At 55.5% G+C, this 14543-nt stretch overlaps 1 protein-coding gene across 1 annotated transcript in view; it reads left to right on the top strand.

Annotated features, from left to right (window-relative positions):
• The first annotated feature begins 9181 nt into the window (after positions 1-9181).
• Positions 9182-14543, top strand: part of RHBDL3 (rhomboid like 3) — a 47904-nt gene continuing 42542 nt past the window's right edge. Inside the window, exons 1-3 of the mRNA XM_087854620.1 lie at positions 9182-9355; positions 10041-10123; positions 10850-10873. Coding sequence (XP_087710746.1) covers positions 9244-9355; positions 10041-10123; positions 10850-10873 — 219 coding nt within the window. The 5' untranslated portion in view covers positions 9182-9243. The remainder of the gene's footprint in view (positions 9356-10040; positions 10124-10849; positions 10874-14543) is intronic.

The following is a 14543-nucleotide window of genomic DNA, read 5'->3' as shown; positions in this document are numbered from 1 at the left end:
GGGATGCTGTCCTTCTGCAGGGGGGAGCCCGCTGACCACCAGGGATAGGGCATCCCTGGGGCTCTGCAGGACTGATGCCTTTGTGCTGACTGCCCACTCGCCCTCACCCCATCTGCCCCCTGACCCAGGCTTTGGGGGGCATCTGCGTGACTCAGACCATGACCACCTGCCCACCTGGAGTGTGTAGCAAAACCAAGACAGAGATGGCCTCTACTGCTCACAGTCAGTAGTTTCATGGAGGAAAGCACAGGCAGACACATGCGTGATCAAGCAAGAGCAAGTTCTTGAAAATTCTGTTCTAATGTAGCAAATAATTTAAGATGCCCTTCCCGTTCTTCATATTTTCAAACCCACTTAACCATTCCCCCAGCCTTGTCGCTATGGCCTCATCGTTCAGCCCTGGCAGCACCACTGAACTCACATCATAAGAGCCCAAGCTGTGTAATTGACTAAATGCAGTCAGATACATTAAGGAGAGAGAATGACAGCTGGCAGCTGGGAAAATGAACTAACGGGCTTCAGCTGGGAAAAAGATACAGGTGGCAGGTGTCTAAAGAAACACAGTTAAGAGTGCTTGGAGAGCCCTAATCCCGAACGCCACTTCAAGCTCAGGCAATCACAGCTGCAAGGTTCTGGGGAGAGGACAAGCGTGGGTGTGCTTTAAGCCAGCACCCTCCTCCGAACGAGCCCTAGGATAATGAATGAGCCATCAGCCAGCGCCTTTGCTCTCCGAGGAAAGGACCTCCCTCTGCAGACCGTCCCTCTGCAAATACAATTGTGCCTCAGGAACCATCTGGCAAATGTGCCCGTTCCTTTAGCGGTTCTGGTATTTCCCTGACTTGCAGCCCCTTTTTCTTGGATATAAAACGTTGCAGCAAGCCAAGCCAGCAGAACGCTTCCAGTGCTTCACAGGCTTTCCCCGAGCCTGGTTAACCCCATGGTTCGCAGCCGAGGAGGCTGCTCACAGCTAATGGATGTCTTGGATGCGTGCATTTTCCTCTGTGCTGTTCCTGTGTATTTTGGAGTATGCAGAGCAGACATGCGAGCTGCAGACCATAGCTGCAGCAACCAGATCGAGCGCATTTCCGTTGCAGGACGTCCTTCACGGAGAAGGGACAGGTTAACTCCATCTCTCTGCAGAGGACTTGGACAGCTCCCCAAGGAGCCACAACAGGCTGCCACAGCTGTAGACAGATCACGTGCTCTGGCCACACATGGGAGGATGCCCAGCCACCCCGACTGCCAGCCGGCGGGCCCCATTTTGTGCAGAGCCACATTCCTCTTCTGACCTGGCCTGATGGTGTGCGAGGCTGGAAAATTCGGGGGTCACCTTGGGGCCACTTAAGCCATGCCCCTATTTCCAGCCTGCTTCACTGATTCTAGTTCAGAGAACACATAATTTTGGTAGGAGATGGAAGGGAGACTCTTGTTAGTCTCTCATATCCTTGGTGATGTGCCTCATGGACCGGGAAGCCAAGCCGAGCCATCAATCATAAGCCCCCTCACCCCCATCCGGGGAGTACTGGATTGTTCCAACAGGGTAGGAGAGAAAGCAGTCAGTGCAAAGACTCGCAGAATGTCCCCATCACCTAACAACGAGGAGGCCGTTTCTATGCAGATGTACACCTTCCTGCGTTGGTACATGCAGTTCCCTCTGTCTTGGACGCACCAAGCCCTCATCCACCTGGCAAGCTCCTACTTGGTCTTTTAAGATCCAGCTCTGGCATCCCCTCCTCGGCCCCCCTTTCTGCCACCACGTGCTTTGCATACATCTCTACTCAGCACCAATAGCATTGTGCCGGAAGGATTTTCTGGCGTGTCGTCCCCACCTGTCCTAGAGCTCACTGTGGGCAGAAACTAGGTCTCATTCATCTCTGTGTCCCATCCTCAGTCTGCAAAGACGTTTATAGGCACTGTTTTGGAATGGAAAGTCAGAGATTATGGGATTTTGAGATGGATTCTTCTACTGCAATCTCTTAGTCCCGAGGGTCGCATGGCTAAAGAATGACAGAGCTTGGACCAGAACCCAGGTCTGCTGACTCCTGGGCCTGCTGCCTCCTGAGCCTGCTTGCAAGTACTAAGGAATCACGTCCTGATCTGTATTTCCCCCAACCAGCCCAGGTGGAAGGGGTGATGGGAAGTGAACAGGCTTCTGGACAAGCAGCAGGAGGGAGAAGGGTCCAAATGACCCAGCTATATTTCAGGGCAGGGGAAGAGGTCACAGCCCATCTAGTCTGACATCTACATTTACGGATGAGACAACGGAGGACCACGGGGGTGAGGTGCTTTGGTCAAGGTCACACAGCAAGCTGATGGCAGAGCGAGGAGGAGAATGCATGCCTCCTAACCCCCCAAAGAGTTGAGATGGCCAAGCCCTCCTGACCAGCTGCTATCCAAGGGCAGGTCCCTGGAGTCCTCGCCTCTTCTGGGCTTTTCTTTCCCTCTCCCGGTGGCACAGCACTTAAGTAGGGTGCGTTCTGCATAAAGAATAAAGAACGCTTTCCTTCCAGGGAGGAAGGCCGCGTCTGGGCAGGCAGTGTGACAGATGGTATTTACAATGTGCGCCGAGAAGTTCTCACACCGCCTCACTCGGGCCGCGGCTGAGAGATGCAGGAAGCAGATCTGAGTGCCCGCTGTCTCACTCCCCTGCCCGGCGTTCCCAGGCGGTGGTGGCTGTGGCTGCTGCCCGCCCGTGTCCCCATCCTCGGAAAGCCTGCCTCCTGGGCCCTGAGGCATTCTTCACTGCAGCCCTTCACCAGAGTGGGTGTGGGATGTATCACATTCCTTCCCAGAGGAGGCCCGGAAAGCCCTCTGTGGCCAGGTGCCGGGCAGACTTCCCAGGAGTTCTGACCTCTGGGGTGCCTTCCTTCAGCCTGGAGAAGTAGCAGTGGGACAGGTTTATTCGTTGAGCAAACACTTCTTGAGAGCTTTCTACGTGCCAGGAATTGTCCTAGGAGTCACGGCCACTATTGTAAGCGAATAAAACCAAGTCCTTGCCCTCATGGAGTGTAGGCTCAGGGGAAAGGCTGACCCTGGGCCTCGGGGCCTGTCCTGTCCACACAGCCGGTTGAACACTGTCGTGGGAGGCCGGCCCTGTGCTGCGGTGAATAAAGGCGAACGGTCCCCCTCCTTCTGGGAGGGGACTGCACAGGCAGCTTAAGAGAAACAAAGCAGAGGGGCTCCTGGGTGGCACAGCGGTTAAGCGTCTGCCTTCGGCTCGGGCCGTGATCCCGGCGTTATGGGATCGAGCCCCGCATCAGGCTCTTCCGCTAAGAGCCTGCTTCTTCCTCTCCCACTCCCCCTGCTTGTGTTCCCTCTCTCGCTGGCTGTCTCTATCTCTGTCAAATAAATAAATAAAATCTTAAAAAAAAAAAGAGAGAGAGAAACAAAGCAGAGAAACAGCCCAGTGGCTTTTCCCTGAAGCCAAAGCCATCCCCTGACGCATAGGGGCCTGCGACTGGACAAGCCTCGCTTGGGCACCCTGACTTAGCCCTGCCTGGTTGCCCTGGGGGCAGACCGGTAGTTGGGGCCAAGGGCACTCACCACATCCACCCCCCCCCACCACACCTTCACTCTTAAAATAAGAAATTTGGTGAGAGGAATGGAGACTCAGAGTTCCTCTGGGCCCAGGGGGTTTTCGTGTCCCCATCTGTAAAATGGAGGCAATTGTACCCATTCTGCTCACCTCGAAAAAGCCAGCTTTAGGGGGATGAAATGGAACGACAGACCCACAAATGGAATAACAGAATGACAGAATGACAGGCTCTGACATAAAGGCAGCAGGCATATGATTGGTTTTTTATTATGCAGAAGGATCTTTTCTCCACAACATCAAACTCGTTGCTTGGTGGGGGCTGAGAGTAATAACTCTGTAATTAGACTTCATGTCCTATCAACAGACATGCTCTGTTTTTCATTAAACAGACATTTGTTCGGCTCCTACGGTGCGCAACGTTGAAGATTACAATGGATGCAAAACTAAACAGGCCATCTCCTCTTCTTCAAGGAACAGACATTCTTGGATAAAGAAGATAAAACCTAGCTAGAGGAAGAAGTGGATCCGTTTGGGCTGGAGGGTTAAGGAAAGGCTTTGGGAAGGAGGGGCGTGCCTCGGAGAGGTGCGTGTGATCCTACCCGTCGCATGACCAAAGGTCCCACAGAGTGCTGGAGGCCCAAAGAGAGTCCAGAAAAGGCACCCAGGGGACCAGCCGAGCCCCGAGGAGATGGCAGAGAAGGAAGGGGAGAGCCAGCAAAGCCCTTGAACATGTGGCTGGCTACATTTTGGAACCTGGAGAGTGTCCTCTGTGCCCTTCTGAGCTTTACTTTTGGGAACCCACGCCTCTCTTTGAAAGGGCTTGGTGTCTGCGAACCTAGACATCCTTCCGAAACGATTTAAGTGTCTCAGCCAATTGGGGGCCCTGGAGGGAGTGAGAAAGGCAAGAGACGAAAGCAAAGCAGCGTTGTGCCGTTTGATCTCCAAGACAGCGGGCAATAATGGAAGAATGTGGGAGCTGGGACTGAGGGTGGTTGGATTCCAAGTGGCGGTCTCCTCCCTGAGCGGCGTCCGCTGTTCGGACTTGCAGGCTTCAAACATGACTGGGGGATTCCTGCAAGACAAAAGAATTCAGGGCTGGGGCTTGGATCTCAGTCAAAAATAACTCATGTGTTCATCTCAGGCAGGCACACGGCAGCGCTCGGGGCCGTGTGCAGGTCTCTCAGAAGACTGGAACTGCACGTGGTGAGTGGGGTCTGCAAGGGTCAGGTTGGGTTTGCTTTAGGGAGAAAAAGGGACTTGAGGGGCTCACACCTGACCGAGGGAGACCTCAGAATGGGAAGCTGTTGTTGGAGAAGAGGCCCAAGCTGGAGAAGTTCTGGAGAAAATCACACCCCCCTTTCACCCCCTGCTCTGCTCTGCCATTTGCTTTGGGCGGTAATTACAACCCTTAATGTTCTTTCCCTGGCTTCTCATTAGCTCATGTGGTCCACAAACTTCTTGGCTCCCCTCACCCCGCTTCCCCCTCCCAGGGGCTCCCCCTGGCTTTCTCAGCTCACCACTGGCCACCCATCGTTCTAGCCCCCAGGTTCAGAGCACCAGATCCTTAAAAACTCCGCCCTCTCTTGGGGGGTGCATCTTAGAGACTCAGACCCCAAACAGCTCTTCCTCTTCCCTCCTTCCTTTTCTTCCTGAGCTGTAATCAGAGGATTATCTGATTTTCTCCCAGGAGGCCAGGGCCTGGGTCTTCCTCCCTTTGTGTTCCCAGCACCTCGGCCAGGGTCTGGCAAATAATGGACACTTGCAATGTGCTCGTTGAATTGCACTCCTGAGCTGCTGCCAACTTAATCTTCCTAAAATGCTGCTCCAGTTAGAAGCTATCCCTCCTCTCCATCGCCCACTGAGTGAGGTCCCACGTCCTCAGCCCAGCACTCAAGGACTTTGGAGACATGGTTCTCACCACCTGGCCACTCGGTGCTCACCCTCTGAGCTGTTCTCAATGCCGTCAGTGGCTTTCCTACCTCTGTGCCTTTGCCGCGATGGTTCCCTCCACCCAAAAACCCTTCCACACTGTCTCCCCTAAAGCTGCCCCATCTCTCGAGGCTCCTCTCTGAACTGAGTGTGACTCTCTGGAGCTCAAACTGCTCTCCCCCCAGGCTCTTACCCTGCACTGCAGCCACAAAGAATGTTCCTTAGGAACTTCAAGAGACGTCATGGGTGTGGAGCACTGACAAAATGAAGAGCAGGGTATCAATCAAAGCCAATCAGCCCTTGTTTGCTGTCACTTCCCAGCAGACCTCGGGTTCTCTGAGGGCAGGGCCCTGTGTACGGTTCTCTAACAAGTGCCTGGCCCACGGCAGCCATCCAGGGAAAGCGAGCAGGCACCAACGCCCACTCCCTCCTCTGTCCCCAGTGTGACACTGAATGTGCCAGTCCTCAGGTTATCCTAGTCCAGAGTGGCCCAAAAGCTCTCAGACAGCCTGGCCACTCCCATCCCTCAGAGGGGTCCCACCGCCTGCTGGGGAGCTGGGTGTCTCTAGCTGCTGATTCCCTGGGCCCGGCTGGCTGGTGAGGCGGAGGCTACGTTGAATGCGAACAGTGAGAGTCCGGCCTCAGGTGCATGGAGGAGGCTGCATGTTACAGCGCATCTCCAAGTCCAGTTGGCCATTCTCCTTCCAGCGGGGGCCAGTTAAAGGGAAGCAGTCTCCCGAAAGGAAGCTTCGGTTAACGGTTGGGGATTCTTTCCTAGAATACTTCTGGTGCAGGTGAAATGTTCCTAGGGCAGACAGAGAAACAAGATGCCCTCCTGGAGACTTCTCGGATCCTCCCTCTCCCCTAATTGTTGCTGTGCTCATGACCTCTTCCTTGGATGGTGTCTCCCATCTTCCTTTGCTCGGGCCAGCCTCCGCCTGGTCTATCTTCCATATTCCAGCTGAAGGATTTTTTTTTTTTTTAGATTTATTTGTTTATTTGAGAGAGAGGGAGAGAGAGAGAGAGCAAGAGTGAGCATGCAGTGGGGAGGGGCAGAGGGAGAGGGAGAATCTTAAGCAGACTCCCAGCTGAGTGCAGAGGCCAACATGGGGCTGATCCCAGGACCCTGAGATCATGACCTGATGTGAAACCAAGAGTCAGTCACTCAACTGACGGTGCCCCCAGAAGGATCTTTTTATATTTATTTTTGAGAGAGATTGAATCTTAATCAGGCTCCATGCCCAGCACGGAGCCCAGCATGGGGCTGGATCTCACAACCCTGAAATCATGACCTGAGCCAAAATCAAGAGCCGGATGCCTAACCAACTGAGCCACCCACACGCAACCCAGAAGGATCTTTTTAAATACTACTCTGCTCTTCAATGGCCTTAGGTAAAGTCAAAGCTCCTTTCTCAGGAAATTCACAGCCCTTCAAACCATCCCTTCCAGGCTGGGCTCTTCACGTGAAGCCGCCTGCTCTCGTGGGCAGCCATGCCAGGTTGCTCATAGCTCCCCTGCCCTACCATGCTGCTTCCCGTGCCCCACCTCTGCCTGCACTGTTCCCTCTGCCTAGAACGCCTTCCCTTCAGGTTTCTTCTCACTTTCGCCTGGTTCTGGGGGCATACCCTTTGGGAAGCCTTCTTGGACCCTCAAGAACCCCATCTTCTGGGTTTCTATGCCCCCTGGACTTCCCTGGCTATCTCCAGTTAAACAGTTTCTGGAAGGTAGGGTCCAGATCCTATTTATCTCTGTATTCCACTGGCACTCAGTAGGAGCTCAGTCAGTGTTCAGAGAACTGAGCCTGCTGGGGTCCCTTCCACCTGAGGGGTTGACAGAGTTGGATCTGTTGATAAGAGATGCCCCTGGGCTGAAGAAACCAAAGGGCAGCTGGGGTCGGAACACTGTCCAGGGCTGTTGGACATCTCAGCAGAGTGGCTGATGCCTCTCTGAGCCCTTCTTCCCCTCCCCCCACCCCAGGCTTCCTGGACGACTGGTCCATCCCAGAGATCTGTGTCTCCCACAGCCAGCACCCAGACAGGTCAGATCACGTAAATTCTACTCCGGAGGGTGGGGAGGAGGCAGTGATATGGACCCAGGGCCCCATGCTTCCTTTGGTCCTTCCAGGCAGGCATCTTTCCACAAAGAAGTAGGCCTCTCTTCTGTCCCCCTGAAGGCTGTTTTCAAAATCACACCCTATGCAGACAGTTTTATTTACAAGGAGATCTTGGCAGGATCTTGACTTGTTAGTAGAGTAGGGATGGGGGAGGGTGGTGAGAAACAAAAATAGTTGAAATGATCACACTTTCTGAAACCGAGATGAAAATTGGTGTCTGTAGCAAACTCACCTAATTAGACGGAGTTAATTTCCTCCTCTGTGTTTAAGGGAAATAGTCATTGTCGGGTGAGCCGGTCACAGGTTGGATTCCGGGGCCGGGGTTGTGCTCCTGCTTTATGATGATGAGAGCATTAATTGCAACTTTCTCTGTTGGAAAAGAGTCTCCGTTTCTCATAGGGAGAGAGAGGAGCAAAGACCGGTGAGTGGGCGGGTGTTGGGAGGAGGACTGGAAGGGCACTGACTGACCAGGAGTGAGTCCCTGGGCCTCTTGGGAGAGGTGGCATTTGTCCTAGTTGACCACTGGACCAGTTTGAGGCAGAGCCTCTGCTTCTGGGAGACGATCTCCCGGGAGGGCTTTCCCGCAGGGAAACAACACCCATTTCTTATAAGATCCCCTCTTCCTCTGATCTAACTTCAGTACGACTTTAGCTTCTTTGCCACCCTTCTCCCAGTTGGGGCACTTCTCTGGGCTTGCCTCTGTCAACCTGGTCAAATGAAGCCAGGGCACAGTCACATAGCTCTTTTGTAGGGAGGGCAAGATTTAGGATTTGGGGTCCCGACCGGCCCTATCTGACTTCTCCCATCCCTGAATTACTGGGAGTATCTGGACCTCCCAGAATCTGAGACCCAAGGGAGGGGGAGAGAGAGAAGGATCCCGTCCTCCCAGCATCCCGGCCCCAATTCACTCCCAGTTAACCCTGACGTTGCCAACTTAGGAAAAGCCTTGCCCCTGCCTCCTTCACCCATCTGCAGCCTCCGAGTGAACGTTAACCCAGTGGGTCTCGGGAAGTGGGCACTGCACCCCATCCCGGCCTTGAGACCAACCCGGGCCCGGGATGGAGGCTGGCGGTAATGGGGCCAGGGACCGCGCAGCACTCTCCTCCGCACCCCCCTCCTCCGCCCCGGGCGGTGCAGCCACTTCCCCGCCAACCCCGCCGCAGCTCTGCCCCCTCCCCTCCCATGGCCTCGCCGCTCTGACCGATTTGGCTCTGGCGGTGGCGCCCGGGGGCGGGGGACCGCGGTCCCCGGGAGCAGCCCCGCCCCCGCCCGCGCGCCGCCCCCGAGGAGTCCGCGGGGAGGAGGAGACTCCGGCGCAGAGCGGGGGCCGCGGGAAGCGGGAAGGGAGCGCGGGGAGCCGCGGGGCCGGGGCCGGCCCAAGGGCTCCCTCGCCTCGCAGCCGGGCGTGGGGGTCGGGGCGCAGGCAGAGGCCGGCGGGGCCGCGAGCGCCGAGAAGTTTGGCGGCGGGGGGCCGGGCGTCCCGTGGCTGCGAGGCGGCGGCGCGGGGGCCGGGGCCATGGGGGCGGGCGCGGGCGGCGGGGCTGGCGCGGAGGCGGCGCGGCGCGCACAGAGCCCCTGGAGCTGCGCGGCCGGCGCGGCTCAAAGTTAGCCCGGCGCCCCGGGACGAGCCCCGCAGCCGCCCGCCGGCCCTGGACCCCGCGGCGGCATGGGCGAGCACCCCAGCCCGGGCCCCGCAGTGGCAGCCTGCGCCGAGGCGGAGCGCATCGAGGAGCTGGAACCCGAGGCCGAGGAGCGGCCGGCGGCGCCTGAGGACGTGAGTGCCCCCTCCCCCGCCCGGGCAAACTTTCTGGGGGGCATTAAAGGGGAGCTGCCCCCGCGGGGCAACTTAGAGGTTTCAAGGTGACGCGGGAGCACCCCGGATTGGCCGGGTCCCCGCGGGCGGGAGGGGGCGGAGGGACCGGTCTCCCCCAAACGCGCGCGCGCCACCCCCCGCTCGGGCTCCGCGGCTTCCCTGCGGGACGCAGCCCCGCCGCTGCGCTGGGGACCGGTCGGCCGCGGGAGCCCCCTCCCCGCGGCTGGTGCAGTGCCCGGGACACGGCGTTTTCCCGCAGAGGCGGCGGCGTCACAGCAGTGACTCCCCCTCCCCTCCCACTCGCGACCTGCGGGCTCTCTGAGCCCGGGGAAGGAGCGGGCGCCGCAGAGTCCCCGGAACCCGGCAGCGCCGACCGGCCTGGCGACCCCCTTCTTCGCTTCCGGATTAGCTCCCTCCCGGCACCTGCCCTGTCGCGACACTGATTGAAATTCAAGCCGGCCCGGGTCCCTGAACCCGGCCGGAGGAGGGAGAGGCGGAGTGCTGGGAGCGGTGTCGCTTCCAGAAGAGCCCAGGAGTCCCAGACCGAGTCGGTGCCAGCGACGGCCCCCCGGGCGAGGATGGGGAGGGGCTGCCCCAGAGGGCTTCCCTGCCATCTGCTGCTGGAGTCTCCTTCCCTCTGGCCGGGGGAGCCATCGGCGGAGCGGGCACTGGGGAGTCCTGGGAACTGGGATTTCTTAAGCTACTCCCTCCTGAGGTTAACCTGCAAATAGAGGTGAAAAACTGGAGAGACACTCTGCCCTGCCCTAGCCCACTCTCAGGGTAGGGAGATGGAGTGAAGCCAGGACCCCTAACCTACCAGTGAATGTGCCCCAGGGTTGCTTAACCGTCCTCTCCCCCCCCTCCCGCCGTTTAGACATCTCACCTGCTTCCGACCCCGCAGCCCTGTACGCACCAGGCTCGTGTACTCAGCACTTAGACTCAGCCTTGGAGAGACTGTTCAGATTTCGGCGCATTCCGGAGACCCCTCCTCCCAAACTGCAGGCAAAGATTAGTGTTTATTCAGGGCTGCGTTCTTCTGACCAGGGCTCTCTGGCCTTGAGCAGGTGGCGACTGTTGCAGCAGGGTGCGTCCCCAGGTGTGGAAGTAGACAGGGACACGAGCTTTAGGCAGAAGTTATCAGAGGCCCTTGGATAGAGTTGGATGCCTTTATTGAGTAATTGCTGAGAATCACCCTTGTTCTGCTTATCCCTCCTCCCACCTGTCTCCAAGAGAGGGACATACCCCCTCCCCAACCCGAGTTCCCTCTCTCTGCCTAGTGCAGACTCATTTGGGCAGCTCTTCCCAGGTTTCCCCTGGTGTCTGGTGGCGGGTTCCTGACTCTGGGCAGCAGCTGGGAGGCTGTGTCAGGAATATCAGGGGGCTAGAGAGTCCTTGGTGATAAGTGTGTGTTTCTCTCTCTCCTCTTTCTCCTCTTCTGCATGGCCTCCCCCTCTACCAGCACTGGAAGGTCCTGTTTGATCAGGTATGTGAGCAGTTAAATCCCCCCACTTCCTTCCAGCCCTCCCCACAATCAGTCTCCCTGCTTGCGTGGGCTTCCCTAGCTCTGCACTCCTGAGATGGTGACGTGTGGTGGGGGCGTGGCTTAGTGCATCTCTGAGACTGATCGACAGGGCTCTCCACTGCTCTCCAGGTTTCAGGAGCAGGCGGTGGGCTCCCCTGAGAGATCCTTCGCTCCCTCCTCCTCCCAACTCTGCCTCACCAGAGCTGGGTTTAGACCATGTAGAAATTACACAATAGGTATCGAAAGCCTGGGACATTCCCTATGTGCGGGGTTCGGGGGTTGGGGGGGTTGCAGTTCGGACTGGAGAGGTGGGGGAAGGGCTTAGGTTAATATCCCCTCTCCTTTTTTACCTCCACCTTCAAAGATCCATGGCCACTACTGAAGTCAACTCTCAGCTGTCCTTGGAGGGTGACTCACAGTATGGGCTCTTTTGAAAGCTGACTCTAACTTTGCGGCAGGGATGAGAGAGTTATGGGAAATAGTATGTGATTGTTTGCAACGCCTAGCGTCTAGGTGTGGGGAATGGAGTTGGGAACTTTGGAATCTGTTGATGGACGTTTGACCTTTGGCAAGGAAACAGTGTCTTCGTTACTTAGTACCGGTGTTGAGAGCTTTTGTGTATTTCCCTTTCCCTCTTCATTCCCCAGTACAGAGGAGAAGAGGCAAGGGATGTCCCAGTGCAGGGGGACTAGTGAGCGCTGTGCCCTGCAGTAGGCAGGATTATGCTGTAAGTTTGTGCAACTTTAAGAGCCCAGTCTGGTTGGGGCAGAGGGAACCTGTTGGGTTGAACAAGGAGATAAAGCTGACAAAGTAGCTTGGACTAGACCTCATCCTGTTGTGGGCAGGGAAAGCCTTTGAAAGTATTTTCAGCAGGGATTCAAGCAAAGCTTTGGAAAGGTCCTGTGTGCTGGTGGGACGCAGGTAAGGTGGATGGCAGGCATGAGAGAGAGTAGACAGGGACCTGCCACGGTGAATGGATGTGGAGGATGCCCAGAACGGAAAGGGAAAGGGCTGTGGCAATGGGGGAATTGGAAGATCTCACTGGACCCGAGTAGATGAGCGAAATGCACAGATAACTTTGGGATTCTGAACCTGGAAGGAAAAAGGGAAAATCAGGGTGGGGGTGGGGTGTTGGCAAAAATGACAGCTTTGGTGACAGACCAGTTCAATTTGAGGAACCCACCAAATGGGACTGAGACCTGGAATTACAGCTGGAAAATCATGGGCGGGGGGGACACTTGCCGGTGTCACCCACATTAGCATGAGGCCTGGCTCTGGTTTGGGGAGCAGCCTCGGCTCCCATCCTAGCGTCCCAGCGGGGTAGTGCATCGCTCCCTCTGCTCCCACTCGCCACCCACTCTCCCTCCAGTTCTTGGGAGCACAGCAGCTGCTGGCCTGCCGCCCTGAGGCAGGAGGGGCCGCCTGCTGCCACCGATACCACGACCAGCAAGCTGCCAGCCCTTCACACCTCCTGCCAGATTTAGAATCAGAACCTAGAACAAAGTGTATCATTCTTTTTCCCTCTGTGTCTGTCTTTCTCATTTGATTAATTTTCTGTGTATGTTTACATTTTAAAAGGAACTATTTGGGTGAACGGAGGAAAACTTTTAGTAGGAAGAATCTGGAGCAGAGAGAGGAGACAGTGTGCAGAGAGACTGTGTAGCAACTCATATTGGCGGGTGGTCCTTGAAATCCATTTTCTCCCACTGGAGGGAGGTCCCTCGTGTCGCGGGAGCATCCCCCTGCTTCTGGGAAGGCCCACCCGGAAACCGTGCCAGACAGACAAAATTAATTCTAGGAAAGAAACTCCCAGAGAACCCTGGGCAAACCATTTTCTCTCACAGTAAGTTCTCCCTTATGTCTAGTCCCCATCCATCACATGGCATTAGAAGCCCATTTCTGGGGGCGCCTGGGGGGGGCACCGTTGGTTAAGCATCTGACTCTTGGTTTCGGCTGAGGTCATGATCTCGGGGTCATGAGATCGAGTCCCACATCTGGTTCTGTGCTCAGTAAGGAGTCTGCTTGTCCCTCTCCTTCTTAAATAATAAATCTTAAAAAAAAAAAAAAAAAAAAGCATCAGCAGCACTGCATTTCTGTCGCCTTCCCTCCCGTGGGTGATTTGTGTTTAAGGAGCGCTGCTCCTGAGCAGTGCTAGCCCTCTGGCAGAGATCCAGTCCCTCGGTGTTCCTCGCCCCTACATCGTGAAGCTGCCCCTGGACCATTCCCCAGTGGCGCTAACTGGAGAGTAGCCATGAAGCTTCACGAAGGGGTGTACAACTTCAGAACGTGAGGTTATTTGGAATTTGGAAGGGTTTTCCCCTTGCCTCTTCCTGTGGGCCTGCTTAACGGTAGGACTTGAGGATTGGGGACCTTGGTGCATTTAGGAAGGAACATTTGACTGGGGGTTGAGGCAGCCCCCCAACCACCTTATCCAAAATAGACAGCCCTGACCAGTCAAACTGATCAGTGGGGTGGGGTTCATGACACCTGTCAGAGTCCCTACGAACTGATGTGTTCACCCTCCAGAGGTCGATGGGTTGAGAAGCTGGCCCCAGTTGGTCCTCCTTTCTTTCCTCCGTCAAGGGAACACCAGTGAACACCCAGTTTCGAACTGGGACCTGCTGGGACTTCTCCCCCAGGTTTTCAGGATATCTGGCGTCACACCAGTTCCCTCTGTGCTGTCTGGTTCTTCAGCACATGGAGTGGCTTTGACCCAACATGAAGCTAATTAAACCCCAAGAACTAGAAGCCATGACCTTGGCCCTTTTGTCCTGTATGGTCACCCGTCAACTAAATGGTCAGGATGCCTTTTGTGGGAGTTGGAAGTGAAGAAAACAGGTGACCCCAGTCCCTTGGAGGTTTACCTGTCCCCGTTTCCCCATATTCTGGGAATTCGGCTGGTCTTCTCAAGCAGGGGAGTAGCATGCCAGCCCTCCTTACCCCACCCCTGACTTCTTCCCTGTGGGTCCCGGGAATTATAGCAGGCAGGAAACCTGGAGGTCATCATTCAACCCCGAGACTGTCCATCATACGTTTTGTTTCCTATTTCCACTTCTGCTTGCGGGAATTATCTTTTCATGTGCTTGAGATCGAAACGTTTTTCCTAAATATTAGATTTTAGAGTTACCTAAATAAGAATCTGTCGTCCTAGCGTACTATCGTGGTACAAAATGTCTTATTTTTCTATACATGAATCTGTTGAACTTTTCCTTCATGATTCCTTCTATTGCTTTGGACCTGAGACAGTCTTCATCCCCCTTTATTTTTTTTTAAGTTTATTTATATATTTACTTAAGCAATTTCTACGCCGCACGTGGGGCTCAAAGTCACAGCCCTGAGACCAAGAGTCGCACGCTGTTCCGACGGAGCCAGCCAGGCGCCCCAGTCTTCGTCCCTCTTCAGATCTTATAAATATGCACTTCTATTTCCTACTACAGTTTCTGTGACCAAAGAAATCACCTAACCCTTTACTCCATCCTGACCTTGTTCCTGTCCAGTTATCCCAGCACTTACTAAGAAACACTTCCTTTAATGTGTTTGGAAAATTGTATCCCTTGGTAAATTTTTATGTGTGTGGGTTTATTCTTTATGTCTCATCTGTCGTGCTGCTGTTTGTAATTTTGCGCAGGTC

Source organism: Ursus americanus, chromosome 23, assembly GCF_024610735.1.
Source record: "Ursus americanus isolate L20-20 chromosome 23, mUrsAme1.1.p, whole genome shotgun sequence".
NCBI classification, from domain to species: domain Eukaryota; kingdom Metazoa; phylum Chordata; class Mammalia; order Carnivora; family Ursidae; genus Ursus; species Ursus americanus.
Note: the sequence above shows the minus strand (reverse complement) of the source record. Positions and strands in the feature narration are given on the sequence as shown.